Source organism: Elgaria multicarinata, chromosome 4, assembly GCF_023053635.1.
Source record: "Elgaria multicarinata webbii isolate HBS135686 ecotype San Diego chromosome 4, rElgMul1.1.pri, whole genome shotgun sequence".
Lineage (NCBI taxonomy): Eukaryota > Metazoa > Chordata > Lepidosauria > Squamata > Anguidae > Elgaria > Elgaria multicarinata.
The window spans coordinates 137,940,694-137,965,821 of record NC_086174.1 but is presented as its reverse complement, the minus strand read 5'-3'; the positions used below and the strand labels follow the sequence as shown (position 1 = coordinate 137,965,821).

The 25,128-nt window shown below is 40.7% G+C and overlaps 1 protein-coding gene across 1 annotated transcript in view; it reads right to left on the bottom strand.

The window, feature by feature from the left end:
* Positions 1 to 1,927: 1,927 nt before the first annotated feature.
* Positions 1,928 to 25,128, bottom strand: part of FOXO1 (forkhead box O1) — a 50,331-nt gene continuing 27,130 nt past the window's right edge. The window contains exons 2-3 of the mRNA XM_063125264.1: positions 6,832 to 8,166; positions 1,928 to 5,422 (exon numbers count right to left, since the gene is read on the bottom strand). Coding sequence (XP_062981334.1) covers positions 6,841 to 8,166 — 1,326 coding nt within the window. The 3' untranslated portion in view covers positions 1,928 to 5,422; positions 6,832 to 6,840. The remainder of the gene's footprint in view (positions 5,423 to 6,831; positions 8,167 to 25,128) is intronic.

The window sequence follows — 25,128 nt, the reverse complement described above, 5'->3', positions numbered from 1 at the left end:
AGAGGCAAATTTGCCTTGACTGACGGAGTAGAAATTACTCTGTTGGAACAGGTAGACTGCTTGAGGTCCCTCACGTACTCATGGGCATTTGTTGCAAGGATCTCTTCATAGGGCTAAGCTACACCTGATATGCCAACCGCTCTCATCTTTGTCAGGCATACCATGCAATGTCTAGGTTTGACTACTGCAACACAACTACATAGGGCTAAACTTGGAGACTGTTTGGAAGCTTCTTCCGGTGCAGAAGGAAAGTTGTGAGGTAACAGAAATATGACAGCACTGTTTCAGCAGCTGCACTGGATTTTTCAGACCCAGTTCAAGGTGCTGGTTTTGACTTTCAAATCTATAGACTGGAACATGCACTTCACAGAAAATATCTCCCTGAACCCTATGAGTTACAGGAAGAAGTAAGACATTTTTTACTGTTGCTTTGAAGTTGTGGAATGAACAGCCGAAGGAGGTGCACACCTCTAAATTGTTAAAGAAAGGCATGTTGTTTCTTTTCTTTTAAGTTGGCTTTTGGAGATCACTGGTGCTTTTGTGGTGTGTTATGCCATGTTTGAATATTTTTAGATTTTTAAAATTAATTGCTGGAATTGTGTTGTTTCTAAGCTGCCTCGAGCTCAAGGAATATTCAAATAAATACATTTAAATTAAGCCAACAGGTTCATCTCAGATTTCAAGCCATCAAGGAACACTATTACATGCTTTCATTACTCATAAAGGTAGTTCCCCATCCCATAGAATGTATGTTGGTAAGTGTTGCTTGTGTCTCTACCCAGTTGTGCTTGCTACGCCATTGCATGTAATTGTAGTTTCTCTTTATAAAACCCTAAATGAGGAGCATTTTGGAATCTTCCAAGCATGCTTTGACCCAGCTTACTTACCAAGTACTCAATCAGGAATACCAGCACAACGCTCTAATGAAGAATAGAGTCTGGAATTTTAGGATAATAAATAGCTAAAGTATAGACTGCCCAGTTTCTTAAAGCAGAGTTTAAACAGATCATGGTTTATATGTAGCCCTTAAACCCTAGTTTCCTACTTATGATATCACAGGAAATTGTGGTTTAAAACTAGGCATCTCCTCTGCAGGAGAGTGCACAAGAGGACAAGAAGGGGCTCAAAGTTGTTGTATGTTCACGCGCACACCAATGTTTCATTGCATCTGAATTGGGCCATCGAGTCTCCTCTTTAGTGATTTCAAGTCCAATAATGATTCCTGTTGGCCCAAGTGGTGGAGCGTTTTCAAATAGAGGAACCAAGATACAACACACATCCAAATTCAATACTTAGAATACACTATGAGAGTTACGTTGTTGTACAATTTGGAGTTCTACAGATTTCCAGATCCTTGCTTTAGGGTGAAATCCTATGCATGTTTAGACAGAAGGAAGTCTTACACCTCCCAGCATTCTCTAGCTTGCCATGCTGGCTGGGGAACGCTGGGAGTTTTAGCACGTTTCTGGTGTCTAAACATACATAGGATTGTAACCTTAAGGGTAGAAAATCTCTCTCTCTCTCTCTCTCTCTCTCTCTCTCTCATACATACACACACACACACCATGTGTGTGTGAGGCAAGGAATGTTGAGAAGCATTAGAGGAAAAATAACATAAACAATTCCACCCATGGTTCATTGAATGCAGTGTTGGATTTACAGCTGGGAGATCTGGATTGAAATGTAGGCTCAGCCATGGACTTACTGGATGGTTTTTGCAAGTCACTCATTCTTAGTCTCAGCTTTCCATATATAAAATGGAAATGTTAATGATCTGTTTATTTATAAAATATATTAGGTCACCTTTCCAATAAAAAATGCCCAAGGCACCATACAAAAAAATAACCTACCTCACAGGACTACTGTAAAGACAAATTAGAAAGATTTTAAAGCCCTTTACACAATTATTTGAATGATTACAAACAGGAACAAATAAACAGAATTCTTTATCAGCATACAAATAATCATATGAAAGACAACACCATTAAAGCAATGTATATAACATTTATGGCTTTATACAAACAATTATTTTATGTTAAGAAAACATCAGGCACTTTTCCACAAATATCCAAACAATCATCTCAAGTGTACAGCAGTGACACCACCAATGTTCTTACAATTCACACAAATGACATGTAAAATATTTGCATGCCAGTAGTGCTGCTTAGGCGGAAAATGGTAGGGGGGAGGGGCGCTCATTAAGGGGCTGGTTTTAATGCAGTTACATCTCTTTGCTTGCATTTGAATCACAGCGTTACTTTAAGTAATTCTAAAGTACAAAAAAAGTTGTCTTATTTAAAAATCATTTATAAATTAACAAGCCTGAAATTTTTATAATGTGAACTTAAAATCTTAAAAATAAAATAACAACACCGATCCAATTAACACCGATCCAGTTGAACAAGTGCAAACTTCAGGTTGCAATCCTAAAACACGCTTACTAGGGACTCAGGCCATAGCTAGACCTAAGGTTTATCCCTGGATCATCCAGGGGTCAAACCTGTTCATCTAGGTGACACACAGGAGATCCAGTGCTCAGGCAGGGGTGAACCCTGGATGATCCCAGGATAAACCTTAGGTCTAGCTGTGGCCTAAGCCCCACTAAATACAGTGGGAGTTACTTCCGAGCAAACATGCTCAGAATTGCACTGTAAGACTGTTAAAGAACTGGTCCACCTTAATCATCTTTTTTTCTCTTCTTTAGGGATGTTCTATTGAGTTGTCAGCATTCAACAATACATTAGCTTACCATTTTATGCAACTTGTCAGTTTATCAAAGCAGAGGTCTCATTAAGGCAACTATTATTACAACATACAGTAGAAACAATACATTAAATTGGAACAGTTCTATTGTAGAATACACTTCTCAGAGACCAAGAGTGGGGAGGAAAAGGCTAAAAACAAGGCCTCGGGGTAAAACATTCTGCACATTTCACAAAGCCATCATTTACATTAAAAAAAAAAACTTAAGTACTACAGAAATTAAGGTCTATTTAAAAGCATATTTTATCAACTGTTCTGTAACTTTTGTTTCATCACACCACCGTGTACTACATTCTAGGACTTATTGCCCTAGAAGTGTTTTACTGATCACCAGGCCCAGGTAACAGAAGTTGTCAGTATCCAAAGAGGGTGGGGATGAATTGGTATCAACTTCCTATTTGTTGGGAGCTTTGTGTGTGAGTGTGTGTGTGTTTTGTTAAAGACAGGGGAGCACTTAAAAATGGTTCCAGAGGTACATAGAAGATGTATGAGAACACTGTCTGAGTGTTTAATATGTTTAGGGGGGCTGCTGTGTTACCACTGATATGCTAAAAGTAGGTAAAATACAGCTGCACACTGGGATGCAATGCACAAAAGTATAATTGAGCAGAAGGACCTCAAACCACACCTTGGTGGTCCCAGTAGTCCCCCACCCTACCCCAGTTGGGGCACAAGATATATAAAATGGTTTGGGGGCGCAGGGAGAGCTAAGCTATGGGAGCAATTTGGGAAAGAGGAGGGGTGACCCAAGGCAGCAAATACATGCTGCCTGGCCAAAAGCAGCTTCTGCCTGCCAATGAAAGAGTAAACCTATTGGAAGGTGTCACAGCAGTTATGCCCTAACCCAGGGGTGAGGAAGCTCTTTCAGGCCAAGGGCCAAATTCAATTTCAGAGAAGCTCTCAGGGGCCGCATTCCAGAGGTGGGTGGGGCCAAAGGCAAAAGGGGAGGGACCAAAATACCAGTATATAGTAGCTTAAAGCTCTTACCACCCGTGACTAAGCCTTAGGACAGGCATTTGGGGAAAATGGCACAAAAGCCTAGAACTCCCCTCCTTTGGGAGGAAGGGGGTGAGGCCATCTGGGCCACCCTGGGGTACCAGAGAGGGACTCCAGGCGTGCTGAATTTGGCGCCCAGGCATGAGGTTCCCCATCCCTGCCCTAACCAAACCTCCACTGAAACCACCTATGACAGATGCCCATCAGTCCCCTCTTAAAAATATCTAAGCGTGAAGATCCCACAACTTCCCTGACAAATCATTCTACTATCCAGCCGTTAGCAATGTACGCTTGGATTTTGAAGTTGGGGGTAGTAAAGACGGATGCTGCTGAGTGCAGTGAGTATGCTAAGATGCTACCAAAACTATAGCTTGTAAATTCAATATTATACATGGTTATTAATTTACATGTTGCAAGGCTGCTGTTATAAACCTCTCCAAAGAGTTCAAAACTGAGGCTCCTCTTGAACATGTAAGATGTTGAAGAAATAGGTCACTAAACACCAACTAAAACTATTGTTATTTATATAATTAAGACTGCCCAGCTTGTGACTCAGGTTCATTCTTGACAAATAAATTCATAATGTAGCATAAAGCAGGTTCTAGCTCTTATTTTAATATCGTTAAAAGAAAATAGAAGGCATTAAAAAGAAAGGAAATGGGAGACCCTATCACTAAGAACAAGTGAAACAAAAATGGATGACTAATGAGAATGCTATGGAAGAGAGAAGTTCCTGTCCCTGGGGTAACAAACTTTATGAAACGACCATAAAAATAAATACAAATATGAAGATCTGTACATACCATTTAACAATACTTAACACTTTGGGGTAGTCAGTGTTAATATAGTAACAAAAGTTATCTGTATATCTACAGATCACCCTCGTGCCAGGAAGAAAATACAAAGTTTTTACATTTAGAAGCCTTCTCTTTAGAAATCTTGCAGAGTGCTAATATAAATTCTCTCCCCTTAATCTTGTTAAAATACTGTATACAAAATGTTACGAATGTTGTTAGGCATCCTGGATTCTGCAAATGTTTAAGGAACTTGTATAACAAAGTAGAGATAAGAAAAATAGCTATATGACTATTATAAAATTTAAGGTGATTAATAAAATTAATCAATCAATCAATTTGGAAGTCAGCCCCACAAATCTACTACATGATCACAAACACAGATGACAAAGCTTCCAAACTGCTCTCTGATATGGAAGTCTAAATGGCTAGATCATATGCAAAGATGTTCTCATACAAAATGTACAGCAATTGCAATATGCTTAAGGCAGTTAATAGAGCAGTCCACAGTTCTCCATGGGGTTTAACCTTTTCTTGGATCTAATATATTCCTAAAGAAGCCATATTACTTCTACATCTTATACAGTCAATGTAAAACATGATGCACAAGTATTTTCTGCTTTTCTATGACATTGTGGTAAGTTTGGCACTTCCAAATAAAGACACTTCCAATGGCACAGGCCTTACCTACGGCAGCAAAACCTGCAAGTATCTGGCAAACATCACGTACAGGAAAAATCTATCTGCTGCCAAGTCTGACAAGAGAAAAAAAAATTACAGAAGAAAATGTAAAAAGGTTGAAGGACATCTTTGGACTCCCTTGCTCAGTTCCTGCAGTCAGAGATGTTTGAAGTATTTTAAGCTGTAGCCTAGGATAATAGAAAGAAAATATACAATGATAGAAAGAAAATACAAATACTCAAGAGCGTAAGACAGAATGTTATGCATACAGTGGTATCCAAATACCTAAGAGAGCCAAGAATGAAAGATTCCATCTTTTTAGGAAGCACATCCATGTTTTATCAATGCAAGCCTATTAAAAAATAATCATATTGACAAATCCATATTGAATGAAATGTTGTAGGAATTCTCAAACTTTCCCAGGATCTATCCAAAGGGGCCATTTCTAGGGAGACTAGTTTACCAGATGACTGTGATCACACTGATTGCCAACTTTTATTTCCTGTACAATAGCCCGTGCACATCTCAGATTTGAGTATCTTTGTGAAAATGATTTCTTTTCTTTTATTATCAAAACCCTCTTCAAGCCAATTGTCATTTCACATGTTATACTATGGTACAAAAAGTACATTTATGAAACAATGAACATGATGGCTTGGATCTAACAACATCTGCAATCCTTCACTAAAAATGTGAAGGCAGTTCATACCTCAGACTCATTCATGTAGTTCACTCTTTCTGTAGCTTCTCAGCAAATTTTAAGGGTAAAAGTTCAAGTTGATTTGTTATCTGATGGATATTTGATGCCCTTTGAAGAATTGTCTACTTTGGCATAGTGACAGGCTTCACACATTACAGGTTATATCATGGATACTTTCAAAATGAAAGTTTTGACCAAAGATGCCAAACATGGTACATTTACAACATAAAAAAATATTATACACAGGTCATTTCATCCCATCTAATTTGTGAATTTAAAAAAGTTGAGAATGAAGAACAAGTCATGGCAGTAATTTTGTAATCAAAATATGCCTAGATCCCATGCATGTCTACTCAGAAGTAAGCTCATCTGAATTCAATGGGACTTACTTCCAGGTAAGTAATAGTATATTTTAGTAGTAGCTTCTTCCTAGCTGGAAGCTACTACTAGAACGTCTCCCACAAGTCAGCATTTTCCTCTCTTCATTCCACTTCAAGGATTTATATCCCATCTTTCAACAAGGAAAATTATGTGTCCAAACTCTCCTTTCTAGAACTTGCCCCTAATAATACAAACAAATTATGTAATAGCATTTGCTTACAATCTTTGGTGTGTTATATTTTCATTTCCTTTTCCCTCTAGTTGTCCAATTTCCTTCTAGGGGAAATACCCCTTTAACATTGCTAACATCTGGTTTCATAGGAACTTTTGTGTCTAATAACTTCACAAAAGGGAAGGATCTTATACGTGCAACTTCTCCCCTTAGAGCTACTTTATGATGGAAGAAGCCACACCTACTGAATTTTGTTCAGCCACACAACTGCTAAAGGCTGGCACAGGAGTATTCTCTTAAGTGGAGGAACTGATTGCATAAGTAATAAAACATGGGAAACTAACCTTCTAGTCTTATCCCGACACCCAGCTGTGTGTTGTTGTCTTAACACCATGCGACAAACTTTGGTTAGGCAACACACTGTCAAAGTTAAAATCTAATGTTTCCCCATCCATGAGGTCATTACGAATTATTGACTCCATATCGCAGTCCAATCGTTCAATAAACATATCATCTAAGTCACTAGGGAGCTTCTCTTGATGGAAAGAGACAATTCCCACTCTTCCATAACCATTACAGCTGTTTACAGTGGTGTACGGATTTGTGCTGTTCATCTGCATTGGGTGGCTCATAGGCACTTGTACTGAGGTTTTTGCTGTGGACAAACGATTTAAAGCTGAAGTATGAGACACAGTGCTAAGTGTGAGAGACAAAGTATGGCTGTTAACTACTGGGGTTGGCTGGGCATGTCCTTGGTGTGGGTGGGCACTAGGGGCAATGATTTTGTTATGGGACTGTTGGTTGCCATATGGGGATATTGCAGAGTTAGTGGCCATTAATACATTTTGCCCCAGCACTCGGCCACTAGGCTGGGAAACATGAGTATCTACAGATGCCAAGATATCATTGTGCGGAGGTGAATCAGAAGTAAGCAGCTCCTTCAGAAGTCCTACATGGCAGTTATATTGGCTAATGTTTCCATAGCTCGATTTACTGTCTTGAATAGTTTGCATAGGCATCTGCGACAAGGAGCCCATACTAGGCTGGGCATAACTGTATTTTCTGTAGTCTGCATTTGGTGAACCCATAGTTGTGCTGGTTGAAGTATATGAATAACAAGGAGACTGTTGCATCATGGTAGTGGGTGGAGACTGAGATGATCCACTCAAGGATGTGTTAGGGGATAAAAGATTGAGGTTATCCAACAGGTTCTCCATGTTTTCTGAAGTGCTCATCTCAGAAAGGCTGGGCAGAGTTGAAGCCATTTTGGTTGTTGATGGAGGATAGACCATGGAGTGTACATCCCCTTCTCCAAGGTCATCTTGTTCTGACAGGATTGTACTAGCATTAGAACTGGCTCTAGGTCTAAAAGTACTCCAATTAGTATCAAAGTCATCATTACTGTGAGAGCTGGGGCTTGCAGGCCATTTTGAGAACTGTGCACCTGGACTGTCACCATTTCCGTCTTGACCCGCTTGAAGAGCTGCTTTTTTCTTTGCAGCTCTACCTCTGCTTTTTGCAAACTTGCTGCTGTTGTCCATGGATGCAGCCCTTCTCCTGGGAGACTTGCCACTTTTGCCTCCTTCTGGATTGAGCATCCACCAAGAGCTTTTTCCTGTTCCTTCATTCTGTACTCTAATAAACTTGCTGTGCAATGAGAGGTTGTGACGGATTGAATTCTGAAAAACAAAATAAGGAGTAAAAAAACCACTGAGTTGGTCTATCCAAGTTATTTATCCCAAACAGACGAGCCCAGAAATCATCATATGCATGAGAGGTCTAACAAAAACGGGACTAATACCGGATTCCTGTTATTTCTGTTACTTATTTCTGTTACCTATTTCTGTGACTCAAGTTTGAATTCTTTAGCATTCTCCTGTTATTTGGTTTATCTTATGTTGCTAAAAATTATTTTTATCATGCAGAAAAGACCCCCCCTTTGGAGGGTTTTGATTAAAAACTATAAACAAGTACAGGACTACTATCTAGAGTCTACACTCCCACGGCTTTTGCTTGCGCACAGCGGTGAGTGCTCAACACAGTATAAAATACATTTGGAATCTTTATATTTTGAAGATAATTATGTTACCCTGGATGTTATTCTATTCAAGTATTGTCTATTGGCTTTACAGAAAATGAAACTGCTTGTCTGAGGAAGTCTAACATGATGAAACGGGACTAATACCAGCTTCCTGTTATTTCTGTTACTTATTTCTGCTACCTATGTAATAGTCATGGAAAACAGTGTCATAATATATACTTGTGATATGAAAAACAGTGTCATAATCCAGACTTTGTCACTTGACTTTATTGTCTTTAAAACTACCTCAATTTGTGTTTATAAACAACTTGGTCACATATCTATAAAATTGTATAATATCGACATATTTATGATTTAACTATAGTTCACTTCATGTTCTTTAATAATAGTTTTACATTCAGTTGTATGCAGTTGTGTGCTTCTGGGGCATTGTTTGTTATTGTGATTTGATCAACTTCAGCCATTTGTTTGCTGGAGCTCCTAGCATAACCAATCAAAGAACATCATGCAGCTATTCTGTCTTATCTTATTTAACTTTTTTTTTTGGGGGGGGGGGAGGAAAAAGATGGAGGGAAAAGTGGGAAAAGATGGGAGGGCTACAAATTGTCTGGCGTCTCCAAAAAATTCTGTGAATAAAGCCTTGTCTCCAAGCTCTATAAGTTTCTAGTGCCATTTCTGCAGAAGGAGCTTTATGCTACAAATGCCCTTGGTTTGACATAGGGTGCTTCCAGATAGTCCTAGCACTAACAATCTGAAGGCACTGTGCATCTAACTGGATCTAATTTTCCTACTTAACAGATTTTCTGTGATAAGAAAAAATATGGAAGAAGTGGTGGGAAAACACAGGAGAGTTATGTGTCTGGAGTCCTGTAAAATTCTGTGAATAAGGCTGGGTGATGGTGTGAAAAAAAGCCGCAGCTGGACAACCATCTGTCAGGGATGCTTTAGGGTGGATTCCTGCATTGATCAGGGGGTTAGACTTGATGGCCTTTTAGGACCCTTCCAACTCTGCTATTCTATGATTCTATGATCTAGAAGCACCTATAATGCAAACTGCTAAACACATAGGTTAAGGGCCAGGCCAGATGAAGATTCTTATCTTAAATATGTGTTTTCCCATTTGCATATAAAGTGGGGGGTGGAGGGCCTTTACATCTCATGTAAAACGGAGGTCACTAAGGAGAGGAGTGAACTTGACCCCCTTTCCCACCTAACTGCATTGTGCTCTACTGCTTTCTTCTTGACTGATTCACTTTTGGGTACTGGAGGTGGACTGAGGAAAAAATGGCTTGAAGTATCAGAGCACAGCAAGATGAGATGGGAGAGGAGTAGAACTTCACTCCCTCCCCCATTTGCTTTTTGTGTGAGAAACAGACACCCCCCCACACACACACATTGCTTTATATGCAAAAGAAGCAAACATGCGCTTAAAGTACATATAACCGCTCTGCTCTCTCTTAGAATATTCAGTCTGGAAATACCACATGGCCTAGAAAACCCAGAGAAATGTGACATGCTGTCTGTTTTGGCTGCTTGCCCAAAAGAAAGGCCAATAATATTCTAAAAAAACACACACCCCAAAACACCAAAAAACTGTTCTATAAAACACGCTGATTAAAAATAAATAAGTAGTACTGTTTTAAAAAGTTGTTTTGTAGACATCATATATCCTACCTTATACCACAGCCATAAGGTTTAGTATTTATGATGGAAACAAGCGTTATCTTGTGCACACACACGTCTATACAGAACTTTCAATCCATCCACACATGGAAGTGTTTAGCATTTTACAGAAGCTACAGACTTCCTTAGTCATCAGAAAGTTACAATCTAGCATTCTTGTACTAAGGACATTCAAGGTCACTCTTGGAGTAGCTAAGCCATCTCCAGATTCTGCCAACAACAACAAAAGTTCCAAACAGGAAAAGGTTTGCAGCAGAGTGCCGGTTACATAAATTCCTGTTTTTCACACAGGCAGGGGGAGATTAAAGAAATGATGATTTACTACCTTGGAAAAAAGTGTGGAAGAGGAGTAAATATTGCAAAAAAAATGTAGCGTAGTTAATGATGTTGTGTCTACAAAGTTTTGCCAAATGCAGACATGACTCGATAATAGTACAACTTCAAGCGTTGAAACTTGGCAGCTGGGCAAGCAAAGCGCAGCGACAGGATTTGGAGACTGCCTGTCATTGTAAATGGCTATATGCCTAGAAAGAGCTCTCAGCAACACTGAAAATGCTAGATTTTAATGTTTATTCTGAAAATAAACAACAGGTTCACTTCAAAGTATAAGCAGTAGTTCAAATTGCCACGTTCTATTTGCCAATTTCTTTACAGGGTTGATTGTATCGTCATCCATAAAAAAGCTCTGTTGCAGTTACTAACCCATACGATTGCACCATTGTTAGATGGAAGCCTGCAATCTGGGAGGTTTCTGAATATCCAATGCCCTGCCAAGCTGCTGTCAGCAGGGGAAGAGGAGTGTTGGAGGTGATTTTCATCTCTCCGTCTTCCTATTTGTTCATTTTCCTCTAGATGGGCCTCTGAACCCATTTAGAGTAGTTGCACTGCTGGGGGTGGGGCTGGAGCTGCAGAGCCTGTAGGAAACATTGTATCCTGGCCTCTCCTCTCCACGCCCACCAAAATCCCCCCTTTTAAGCCTCTCTGTGAGGGTGCTTTTGCACCCTCAGAAAGCAGCCAGTGGAATTTTTTCCACGGCGGTTGTGAGGGGGTGGGGGAAGAACTCGGATTCTGACGTCCCCCTTCTGAGGTTGTAGCAGTGTCTAAGGCCTCAGAGGGGGGAGTCCGAAAAATCCTATGGTCTCTGGGACACTATCCTGGAACCACAGGATTGCTTTCTTTGGCTCTAAACGTTATAAACATCAGCTTGAAAACATTTTTGCAGGTGTGGATATACACTGATATTTAACACATAATTTTGTAATTTTAAAAAGCTCTCCAGATTTTGCAGAATTGCACTCCAGGATTTAATAATAGGGCATTCCTTCCATTTTGCTATACAGTTACAAGTATCCACAATTAGAAAATGATGGTGATCTATCTTACGCTTGACTGTGTTGACCATTTACTGCATCAAAATTTCAATGCCTTAAAAGAACAGCTCTCTAAAACATTTGAAGTAAGTTATGACCTGCATCCCTGACAACTGAACAGCTGCCTCATCTATTATTCCCTCCTACTTATAGCAGAATTATGACGAATTGGAAATTGTAATCAAGACAATCTGTGTGGGTGTGTGGGCGTGCTTGTTTAATTTACTTCTCTATCTATACAGTACACTGCATTGTCAGCTTCTATGTATTTTTATTAAAAAATTTAAAATGCCGATACCACTTGAACAGGTAATTAAAAATGAAACATAAAACAGGGTTGATGTTATTTTTAAAAGAAAAACATATGTATAGCTAGGGTGACCATATGAAAAGGAGGACAGGGCTCCTGTATCTTTAACAGTTGTATCGAAAAGGAAATTTCAGCAGGTGTCATTTGTATATATGGGGAACCTGGTGAAATTCCCTCTTCATCACAACTGTTAAAGCTGCAGGTGCCCTGCCCTCTTTTAAATCTGGTCACTCTAGTATAGCTCCTGCAGCTTTAACTACTGTGATGAAGAGGGAATTTCACCAGGTTCTCCATATATACAAATGACATCTGCTGAAATTTCCTTTTCTATCCAACTATTAAAGATACAGGAGCCCTGTCCTCCTTTTCATATGGCCACCCTAGTATAACTGAACATCTTCAAGTGGGTAGGTGCAGGGAATCAAGGACGCTTGCTCTCCACCCCCCACCCCCACTCAATGAAGCTTTTTAAATCTGTGAGGTTCTGCATACCTTTACATTTCCATACCTTTGCCTCCTTATGCTCCCCTCCCACTCCTGCGCTCAGTGAATATTTAAAGGGGCAGGCGGTGATTGAGCACAGGGTCAAAACTGTATCCCTTCACACTAGCTCCCCACTCCTGTTCCAACCCTGTGCAATTGAGCACAGGGTTGGAACAGCCTCCTTTCAAAGCACGTGTCTTTGCTTTGTTAAGCTAATTAAGCTTAAAGGATAGCCCCTAGCTTTCACACTCTTCCCCAGGTGTGAAGAGACATCTAATTACTGAATAAAGCTTTGTATACTGTCTCACATCTTGGTGGGACAGTTTCCCCACAGCGCTCAACAGACTTTTACTGAATATCTCTCTCACGGTGGGTCTTGAAGTGGCCAGCCTTGCAGACTGCATGCCACCTCCTTTGAACTGTGCTCGCTTGATCCTGGAGCGGACGCTGAGGTTCGTCAGCTCCGATGTTCCCTCCTCCTCCGACAGAGACTGAGTTCCCAGGGGGGAGAATGAGGGAGAGGGTGATCTCTTGGGCCTGGGCGCCCTGTTTGATAAGCTCCTGAGAGTCTTGGAGAATTTCCTCCCCCACTTCCTGGTGTACATCTTCCGCTTCTTCAGCCTCTGAGTCTAATGGAAGCTGTGAAACCCAGTCCCTCAACTGATCCTGACACCAGCAGTGCTGACTCCCATCACCAAGGCAATGAGTTACTTCTGGCTAGATATAAGCTCCTGCCCCACATAACTCTTCCCTTCCACAAATCTGTCCCGCTTCCACCAGCCTGCGCTGAAACCTGCTGAGGCTACATGACTCCCAAACAGCACCAAAGCCACTGTGACTAGAAAACCCACCACAAATAAAACAAACAAACAGGATTTAGGTCAAGAAATGCTGCATGAGCTACGGGAGGGGCGTGCATCATCTGACATGATTGACTTGAGGGTGGAGTAGAACTGGAGTAAAAGCCAGGTGTAGATGTTTACTTGGTAGTGAACATATGAGCTAATATGAAAGCAGGCCTCTTGTTTGTTCCATAACTGTGGGGTGGCCTTTCCAGAAAATGTCCCATTCTGCATTGCAAAATATTTCACCTCCTGCAGTTATGAGGCACACAGAAGCCCACCATATTGCATTTTCTGGAGGGGGGGGGGGAATTCCAGCACTTAATGTTTCTACAGAAAATGTTCCATTTCATAAATTCATTAGTAACAATGAATGGATGCCAATTGCAAATACAGTGCAATTTTGCAGTTTTGAAATTACAATTAATGTTTTGCAGGTGATTAACCCTAGCAAGAATAGGAGAGAATACCGTTATTTCATCTCACTGAAATACATTGTGCATTTAGTCATATATTCTATGCATGTTTAGTCAGAAAAATGTCCTGGAAGTTGTAGGACATTTTTCTATCTAGACATGCACAGGATTTGCGCCCTTAATATGAAATGGCAATGAAACTGAAGCTGCCCCAATGCTCTGAGTGGAAGACAGTTGAACTCTGTTGAACCCAATTCATAGTTCTTTGGATTGTTAAAATTTATTAGTGTGTTAACACTATTCAATTTTTTTTCTTACATGTAAACAATGCAAGGGAAGTAATATTGTCTTTGCATTTCTACAAGTATTCCAATAAAAATGTCTACATAATGTAACATTAAAATGACATTATAAGTGTGCTTTCATTCCCCACCCCTGCACAAATATTTCTGGTAAAATACTTGTAGAGCATTAGAACAAAAAATTAACTTGGGGTACTTTTTTAAACCATTGTTTACTAAATCCAGATGAAATAAACATGCTAAATTCAATCACTCTCCAGGTCTAGGGTATCAGAATTTTTTTCCAATGCAAAGTTACCACTGCACTCAGTAGTAACACTGCAGGCTTAATTAGATTGATTTAAAAAAAAACACTAATCAAATAAAAACATGTCCCTGATTAACTAGGCAGCAGGTTTTAAAATACATAACTTTTAATGCAAGTGCAAGAACCATTTTAAGAGGCATTCTTCTTTCTCTTACATACAGGGGGATGCCTCTTTTAAGATAATCCCTGCTACATACTTCAACTACTACTAATAAAGAAATAATGCTTCTTGTTTCAGAAATATTGTTTTTAATCATATGCAAGTTAATCAATAGATTAGAGGATTAATCAAGCTCATATGACTAGTTGATTAACATTTATTTAATCAAGTTGCAGACCTAATAGGTAGGTAGAAATCAAAATTACCCTACATTGCTTAACATCATCCTGCAGCTAAGCACCACCCAAAACAGTGAAGCACTTCTGGGATTTAGGATTTCTAAGCAAAGGAAGATTCACAACTGTCCACCAAGAATGGCTGTCTAAATGCCTGTATTGTTCAAATTTAATATATAGATAGTAGTCAGGAAACTGGTCTCAGCTGATTTCAGTAATGGTCTTCTCTCCTTTGTGATCAGTAATCTCCACGCTATGTATCAAGCATACATGGATTTATGTCAAGTACGCTGTACCTGTTTGCATTCTCTTCCCCTCCTTATTGTTTTACTATGATTTTATTAGATTGTAAGCCTATGCGGCAGGGTCTTGCTATTTACTTTTTTACTCTGTACAGCACCATGTACATTGATGGTGCTATATAAATAAATAAATAAATAAATAATAATAATAATAATAATAATAATAATAATAATCTTCAAATGTTGCTTGGGAAGTGCTGCACATCACACTCTCTGTATACACTGAGCACGCAAGCCGAAACTGCGTTTTTATTCTGTTTATTAAAATGAGCAGTACAAAAGAATTGCAGGTATTCAAGGATTAAGAATCAAGGGAGCCAGAACTACAAAAGCTGGTGCTTGATTGCCATACTAGGCTATGTAAACTTTTTGGAAAGGTCACTTTTTAAAAGTCATATCCCTTCTAAGGTTGACAAATAAAACATCTTAAACTACTTTAGCTCAGGCTTTTTCCTGTTTAGTATTTCCTGCAACCCCAGAATCATAAAACAGGAATGCAACAGTCGTTTCTGATGGGCCATGGGCCAAGAACCTTCATTGTTTTCAATGGAGGAGAACTGGCATGGCACAGCACACTGGAAATGACACTGGAAGTGGAACGGGCCAGGCATCCATTCATGCTCTCTCCTTGCCTGCCTCCCCCTCGTCCCTCCGCCTTCCCCTAACAGGATGGGTTTTCCTCAAAACTTCCAGTACTGTATTACAAACACCAAGGAGAACGTGCCATACAAACCATAATGAGAAAGACAAATGTCTTTTACATTTGTATCCCACCCATCCTCCAAGGAGCTCAGTGTAACTCTTGAAGGCTTCCTTCAACACCACATAAACTACCTGAAAGAATACTGAATGGAATAGGCAGCAACTAAGATCAAAAGCATATACCAACATATAAAGTTCTGTTTAACATTTAGTAGTTTCTAACGGCCGTGGCACTGACTTATTCCAACAAAGGGTTTATTTCACTGCTGGCAAAACAATACAATATCAATATTTTTGTTCCATTTATTGTAAAAAAAAAAAAAATCTACCCCACCCCCAGAGCTTCAAGGAACAATTTTAATTTTCTTAAGTTCTTTATGGCCTTTTTCATTTAAAGAAAAGTTCCTCCAGTTTTCTAACCTCTTACTTGTTTTAAAAAATAATAATAAAGAATTGGCTGGCAATACATTTTCTGTTTCAAAATGTTTATTTCTGTTTCAAGTTATTGTCCATCTAGTTATAATTTCTTTCCAGGCTGTTTTAAGCAGCCAAAAGGGAATAAGCAATATCAATGTGTTTTTTTCCCCATTGGGGCGGACAGAAGGTAGACTGTAATCCAGGGGTGGGCAACTTGAGGCCCTCCAGGGCTGTGTCAATATGAGGTTGCATTGGTGCCTCAAGAGGGCCCGCCACCGCCCCTAGCGCCCCTTTCCTCCCCCCCCCCGTTGTTTCCCTCCTCCTCCTCCCCGCGGAAGAAAAAGCACTCGCGGAGGGGACAGTCTGCACCCCTCTCCATTTTAATTTTTAATGTTTTTCTTTTAATGCAAAGCTCCGCGGAGGCAGCCTGGCAGCCATTTGGCTCACTGGGTGCCCCTTCCTCCTGTCCCAGCACGCCAGCAGCTCGCTACAGTTCTTTAAAATATTTGTTTACATTTTTTTTTGACTGCGATGCTCTGCTGATACATGGAGGTACGCTCCCCTGTCCAGCTGATGGTGACCAATCACGGGTCGCCATCGGCTGGGGCACGCCTCCACCGCAGCTCTAGAGCAAGGTGCCAGACACAAAAGCACTGTCGTCGCCTTGCTCTACAGAAAGATGTCAGGATAAGTCCCCAACTTTTAAAAATTGGAGCTTCAGGGGAATGCCTCGGGATGGTGGCTGCATCATATAAATGACCTGCCGCCCCTGCCATTCCACCCCGGGGCAAACCCCTTGTCAAGACAGGCCCCAGATGTTTTGAGCTACAGCTCCCACCATGCCTCACCCTTAGCTATGCTGGCTAGGGCTAATGGGAGTTGTGGGCCAAAACATCTGGAGCATCACAAATTACCCACTCCTGCAAAGACCCCTTACAGAGTTTCTAGTAAAGAATGTTTGACTAGTTGAGCCTTGTAAAACAAGTGTGTATAAAGCATGCATGCTGTAATCCTAAACACATAATTACTAGGGACTAAGTCTCATTGACATCAGTAGGATTTACATGCTGAAGAACATGCTGCTAGATTAGTTAGGCTTCAACTAATGAAGAGATCCTTAGTAAGCACTATTGCTTTGCAAATCTGGACAACGAGGATTCTAGTAAAGAAAATTAAGTGGGAAACAATGTTGAAATCTATCCACCTACATACTAGGGTGTACTATAGGCTAGAAAGCCAAGTATTTAGAAACAAGAATGGAAACATTTCTATGTAATCATTCTTAAGCAGAAAAAACGTATCATCTTTATTAATATAAACCCAACATTATCAGCTCAAACTAGCTCAATGCCCTAATACCTAACCAACAGTCACTAGATCCAGATTTTATAGGAATGGTACCACTGAAGAATATTTTATTGCCTCTAGTTCTTCCCTGGCTTCGAACAATTTCAAGTCCAGGAACAACCTTTGCATGAATATGTTCTATTCAACTTTACAATACCAATCACTATTTTCCATGTATATGTTTAGTTATTTGACATCAAATCAACAGTGTTGATAATCACTGCAACTAGCTGTTCAGATTTCCATTAAGCTATTTTGTTAAACAAACAAAAATGTTTTATACTTGATGCATAATGAATTGGATACTATCAGGTTTTGGATACTATCAGGTTTTAGTATCATATCAGAGAGTGTGATTAAACTCTTAGGAAAAAGAAATACTGGTAATCTCAAAACATTAGTGAACTAGTAGTACCCAAAATCCATAATTGAACTTGGAGTTGGAAAGCTTAACCACTCTATCATCAAGATGAAAATGGAGACATACATTGAAATCCAAGTTCAGCTACCAACTGATGGGTTTTACTTTAGCCGTCATGTAAGAGAGGTTGTTTATACCGTTAAGAGAGTGAACAGAAACAACAGCGTGGACGTTGTTAATTATTAAGCTAATAGATGGGCTAAGTCGGAGGGGTGGGTTTGTCCTGTTATTGTTACTGGAGTCAGCACAACAAGGGATCCATCACACCCTGGCTGGCAGTGGCAACAGTTCATTCTCTTTATTTTCACGGAGTGAGTGCCAGCTCACAAGAATGAAAAAGAACTGCTGCAGCCTTAAAGAAGTAGTAGTACCGTATTTCTTCGATTCTAAGACGCACTTTTTCCCCATATAAATATCTCTAAAAACGGGGTGCTTCTTAGAATCGTGGGTGCAATTATTATTCTTAGAATCAAAGCTTTTTTTCTGTTGGTGGTACTGAAATTAGTGTGTGTCTTACAATCGATGGCATCTTACAATCGAAGAAATAAGCTATTTTCATTTCTATATCGCCCAACAGCCAAAAATCTCTGGGAGATTTTGACCACTGCAACGCATTACCCCACACTCTGAATTCATATAGTCATCCCAGAAGGATACCATGGTTGCTAGTATTGAAAGCTGCTAAGAGATCCAGAAGCATCAACAGGGTTACACTCCCTCTGTCTCTCTCCCTACATAGGTAACCATACAGGGCAACCAAGGCCCTGACCTGAACCCCAACTGTATTTATGTATTTATGTATTTATTTATTTATTTTTATTTATTTATTTATTTATTTATTTATTTATTTATTTATTTATTACATTTTTATACCACCCAATAGCCAAAGCTCTCCGGGCAGTTCACAAAAACTGTAGATAACTGGTCTCATCGAAGAATGTCTGGAGCTGGTTGGCCACCACCCACTCAAGGACCTTGCCCAAGGAAGGAACATGTGTCACCAGCCTAAAGTTGTTAACATCTTTCAGGTTCAGAGAGGGTTTCTTCAGGAGCGGGCTTACTGACACCTCTTTCGGCCGGCTTGAGACCATTCCCTCTTGCAAGAAAGCATTAATTACCTCCCTGGCCCAGTGGGCTGTTCCCTCCCTGCTGGTTTTTATAAGCCAAGGTGGGCAAGGATCCATTACAGAAGTAGTCGTCTGAACCTGTTGAAGCACCCGGTCAATGTCCTTGAGCAGAACCAACTGAAACTCATCCAAAAAAACATGGCCAGTCTGTGCTCTGTACACCTCATCGGATTCACCTGCAGTAACACTTAAGGTGAGTCTAAGTCCTGGCAGATACAACAAATTTTATCTTGGAAGTGCCTAGCCAGTGCATAACAGCAGGCCTCAGATGGATCTGGTGTCCTTAGGGCCAGCATGTAATAGGCCCTGGATGACCATAAAAAGCTCCTCTGGGGGGAACATATGGAGAATTGAACAAAGGCAGTGTAATGCTTTTTCTATGCTGAAAAACCCAAAACTAGAGTGTGCTATACGTATTGGGATGATGATGTGTTGGGACGGTCCCATGGTTGTTATGGAAGCTATGAAATCCTGAGCTACCCGACAAGCTGCCCTTGGCATGAATGTTGATGACCCCCAAAACCAGCAGCCTGGGGGACCTCAACATCACATCTTAGACATCTTCATCACCTTAGGCAGGGGGACTGCTGGGTCGTGGGGTACAGAATGGGTAGGGATCACTCCTGATGTGAACTTATAACTACTGAATCACCCAAGCTGCAGCTACTACTCCTCATCCTCAAAAGCTGAACCACACCTGCAGAAGCAGCCTAGCAAAAGAGCTACTGCATCCTCAAAGATGACACGGAGCTAGGAGGAGCAAAACCCCCAATTTCTTTCACTCCTGTAGGTTCTTCAACATGCATACGTTTGAAAAATCTGCAAAGAAAAGTGTATATATTTCCAAAAAGCACACAAACACACTTTAGTCAATGGGTGAATGCATCTAAAAATACATACATTTTAAAATGTGTACATATTACAAAAAATGTGTATAAATTTTTATATATATATTTTAATTTTTAAAAAGTTGCAAGCTTGTGCAGAAATGGATCAGAACAAGCTTGAACTGAACAAACTTGACAACAGATCTTTCTATCCCTACCCACAATTACATGGTCATACTAGCACTTCAGATTGTTTGCGCCCCTTAAAGGAGATAATAATGGTACCATGCACCTAGGGGCTGTCTAAACGCTCAGAAAGCCCCAGGGAGGGTGTGCCGTGTTGATTATGCGCTGCCGCTGCAATCACGCACCCACCTTGGGGTGTTCCGCTGAAGCTGTAGAGAAAAAAAGTAGGGGACTTACCCCTATTTCTTCTCCAGAGCAAGGCGAGGACACACAAGATGGCGTCAAGACAGCCCCCAAAGCCTTGCTCCGGAGTTGCAGCGGAGGATGGCCCGGCGGTGCATGGTGGAAGGCGACCAGCGATTGTTCACCATTCATCAGGAAGAGGGCGGGGGCATCTCCAGTCCCCGGATGGCCACCCAGAAGCCCCGCACTCCTTCCCCGGCGTCAGGATTGCCTGACACCACCCCCGGGTGAGGGAAGGCATGGGGTTTCCAAGCAACGTGGTGCCAACCAGACACCACGAAGGCACCCTTCAGAAATGCAAGCCCAGGAGTTTGAGTACCAGAAATGAATGGAGCTCACTGTCTTGGTTGGTTGATTACCCCTTCCCCCCGCTTTCTTAATTTCAGAAGTAAAGTGGGGCGTGGGGTTCATTTTGTTATTGTCATTGTTAAACAACTAGAAGTCAGAAATCTTTACTGATGCACTTCAAAGCTTCCAAAGATCAACCAATAAATCCTGGTCTATCTTCTGCCCACCCCTGGGCCAGAGGTTTATCTCCACTGATATCCAGCACAGATAATCATCTAGAGGATAGGACACTGTTTTCTGTGTTGCACTAACTATGTTAAGAATAGATGCTGCATTTGAACCCACCCAAGAGACACACAGGTCTAATTCATATAACCCCATCTCCCAGCATTGGCTGAGTTCTTTTGGCAGCAGGCTGTGATGAGAGAGGTGATACAATTGAGACCATAGGAGCCAAGAAGTGGGCAGCACATGAACCAAGAAAGTTCTCCTCTTTTCAAGAGAGGCCTGCTGTCTATTTTGAGAACCATGATGTCTTATTTAAGTACCTGCTTTATCTTAAGCCGAACATATTAGCAGAACCAAGTCAAAAACGCTTCACAGCAAACCATCTATTCAACCACCACTACCACCACACACTAATACGTTTATTGCAGCATTACGGCAACAGTGAAATCTGTGGCAAATGCAATCTGCACAAAATAGATTTAAAATTAGGAAGGCAGGTGTCCCAAACTCATTCACCCTTTAAACAAGCCATTAATGAGCATCCATCTGCTTCCTGACCAACGTTCACCCTACTCAGTCAACCGTATACACTACTCTTGCGTATATAATAAACACAAATAATAAACTGACATTCTTGCGAACAGTAATACCTCCTATAGAATCAAACTTTTCTCAGCATCCTATTTTACTATGTTCTACTTTTTATTCTACTTTTAAAGTTCTCTTCATTAATAGTTTGAATTTACTTTTCATCAATTATTACATTTTCCTTGCCTATTCATTGAGCTTATATATGTTTATAAGCAATGGCTATAGAACCAGTTTATTTATGACAGAAAGCACATCCACATGGAACTTCAAACAATGAGCAATACTCTCCTTTTCTTCCATTATGATTACCTGTGTGTGAGGTAAAGGTAAAGCAAAAAAAGGTAAAAGAAGGCTAGATTTTTTAATCTGACCAGGAAAATATTGTCAGATAACAGACAACTCTTTACAGCAGAGATGAGAGAGATTAATTACAAAAACTATTGTTTTCTAGAAGATTCTAGAATCTAATCCCTCCCAGAAGCTTACCAGAGCATTATTAGGACAGATTTGACGGAGGCCTCTCCTCCCCCACACCAAATGCAACAGACGCTGAGGCAGTTATGAGTCTTAGGCACTTGTGACCTGTGTGGGAGTAGTCATCTTTTGTTGACAAAAATCCTGCCATCTATGGCTGAGCACTACTGAGCACATGCAGAGTTTTTCCAAGGAGAAATAAATCTTTTTACAAAAATGGACACAAGGGCAGAGAGCCCCTGGGCATGCAAAGCCTTGCCTTGCCTTCCTTGTCTGTCCAAAGACTGTGGAATCTGGTGCCCCTATGCCTTGTCCCAATTGCCTGCATGTCTAGGGAGGTAGTGGTCCCACAATCACTCGGGCAAGAGAGCAGACAGCTATTAGACTGAGTAGAAACACAGGCTCTATTCTGAGTGGGCTAATTCAACAATTGGGCATTAGAAGGCCAAAATGGTTCTGTCTTGTCAGTCATGATACTTTTATTATTGAGAAGCACACAGGGCATGGCTAGATGAGGGGGGTTGAGGGGGATGATCTCGCGATTTTATGATTGCGAGATCATCCCCCTCGTCTACACACAGCGCGCGACGTCCCAGGAGGAGGAGAACGTTGCGCCTGCCATTTTGGATTTTTTTTTTTAAAGGAAAATGAGCGCATGAGCATTCAACTGAAATTGTAAGCACCCACCCTCACGCTCCTCCCACCCCACCCCCAATGGGCACAGAGCCCATGAGGAGCTCCATGCCCGGCTCCTCATGTTTACTCCCAAGGAGCTAGGGCAAAACCGTGATGGCGGGCCACACATCCCACGGTCTCAGGATCACCCCGAAACCACAGGAAAAATTGGAATGATTGGGTAGGGTGATATCCCAGGCCATGGGAGGGATCGTCCCTCCCTGCTCCTGGGATGCCCTGCACATCATGTGGACGCACAGGGACAATCCCCGGGATATCGCCCCGTCTAGACATGCTGGCACCCCCTAGACCTGTGTGTTACTTAATAATTGTGCTGGCTGGTTTCACAATTCCTCTCAAGTCTGGAATTAACCAAACAGCCAACAGCAAAACTTAAGCCATGTGCATTATCTGGGCGAAGAGAGAACAGCAGAATCTTTTTTATTTCATTGTTTAATAACATTTATTTAATCCTATACAATAAAAAATAAGAATTAACTTAATGACTTACCTAATACATGCATGCATATCATTCAAACAAAAAATCAGATCAGGGAAAACAATGAACATGGGTGAACATTATCTCAAAATTTATCATTCCAAAACATGAAAAAGACACTCCATCTTTCAATAAACCTACCCTCAAACATTTGTTCTTCTCTAGCCCCTATATAATAAGTTAAATGTCATCATTATTGCCTCATCCCAGATCTAGAAAACCAATCAGACAGAAGGGAGGTAGTACCCCTTTTTCAGGATGAAGCTATTGAATTTTTTGCTGCTGTCAAAAGGTTATTAATTTCACATCCACCTTTTCCACACAATCTTTTAAATAATTAAAGAGTATCCTAAGAAGATCCACTGGAAGCTTATAAATTGTTCTGCTCAATGTAAAACACAACCAGATTCAGATAAGATTCAATTTTAGCACAATGTCAAAAAAAAATGTGCATATAATCTGCTCCCTAAGAACTACATCTCTATCATGTTCTAAGCCATGTATCATCTTAAGTTTGTAAGGTGTTAAATATAATTGATGTAACATTTTAAAATAATTTTGTTTAATTCATTGCTTTTTGCCATATTTTCCCCAATCCATTGCCAAAAATCTGATGGTAATGCACAATTGTCCCCAGATCCTTCAGGCTAAGGAACAAGTCCTTACACCTGCCAATGGTAGCAACCCACATGCAGGGAATTTTTGATGAGGGGCAGCATTTAACTATACAATTGTGAGTTTGCATAGTGCACAAAACATGGCACTCATTGATGTGCATATCCAGTTGCCACCATCTGTGCTTTTGGAAGTCAACAACAAGCAGTTGGAAAGCAGCTTCATCTGCGTTTTTCAGTGGTGGATTATCAATCCCATCTACAAATACCAAGACGTTACTTCTCTAGAACTATCACAGCGCAATCCAGCAGAGCTTTCCTGAGTGGTTCAGGGTCTTCTTCATCATGGCCCATTTCAGGATGTCAAAGAACCCTCAGAGACCTGCTGTGACGTCAGTGCTTTGAAGATAAAATCGCTCACATCCACCACAACTTATAGAAATGTCCAGTAGTGTCAGTAATACATTTCCTGCAGTAGTAAATAGAGTGGGCATATGGCTGCATATGCAACTTTTGTTGAGAAATAGTATTGCATGATCTTATGCTGTAGGATGGCAACAAGGAAAGGCCATGCATCAAACAATGGGAGATGTCTGGCAATAGTATTATTGAATGATTTTCAGTTGCTGGAGGTCTGAAGATATGGACAATGTTCTTGAACTAATATGGCCTACACTCATATACTTGACATTTATCCTTCCTGGTTCATATCATTGAGCAGGGTGGGACTGGCTAACTGGGTCCAAGGAAATAGTGAATGCCTCTCTTCAAAAGGAAGTGGTCTCAGCTGTCTTGAAGGAGGCAGCTGTGCGGCTGCTCCTTTAAAAAAAAATCTTCCTTGGTTTCAGATGATTTTAATAACTATTGTCTGGTCCTTAATGCTCCCTTTCTACACAAGGAACTTGAACAGGTGGTGGTAGGGATTCCGGGATGAGACTGATTATTTGGATCTATTTCAATTGTGCTTTAGTCCTGAATTGGACGGGTAACTGGTCCCATTCCATCCCCCAAGCATGGCACGTCTTACATTGACCACCTTTAGAACGTGTGCATAGCAAAAGTAAGATTTACAGCCTGCTTGAGCTTCATCCTTGTTGGCTCATTCACTCTCATCCTAGAACAGTCGGCTAGATCCCTGTCTAAGCAAGTTGCACTAAATATTGCTGGTGCCCCTTAGAGGTGGTTATCAGCTATTGCTGGCAACCTGCTCCCCATGACAGTCTTATCTAAAGCTCTACCTTATGCCACCTTCTCTGTAGCTATTTGTGTCAGACTGCATAATGAATAAGCATAAAGGTGAAAAAAAATGCTTTTCTACCTACATTGTTCTATAACAGTGATATTTAAAAAGTTGAATAATAGTAGTAATAGTAGTCATAAAACTAAGTAGAACATTATTATTATTATTATTTCACATAAATATTTTTTGTTATATTTGCCCCATTTTACCCCATGCTTTGTAGCCCTGAGGCTTGAAAGCCATAATGAGACCTTCTTTACCTCTTATTTCCATAGCCAGTTAAGATCACTGCTGGGTTTCTAGCTCAATCCCTCTCCTTTATTCTATTCACTGAACACTGGCCCAGCCATACCTTACAATTGCTCCATGA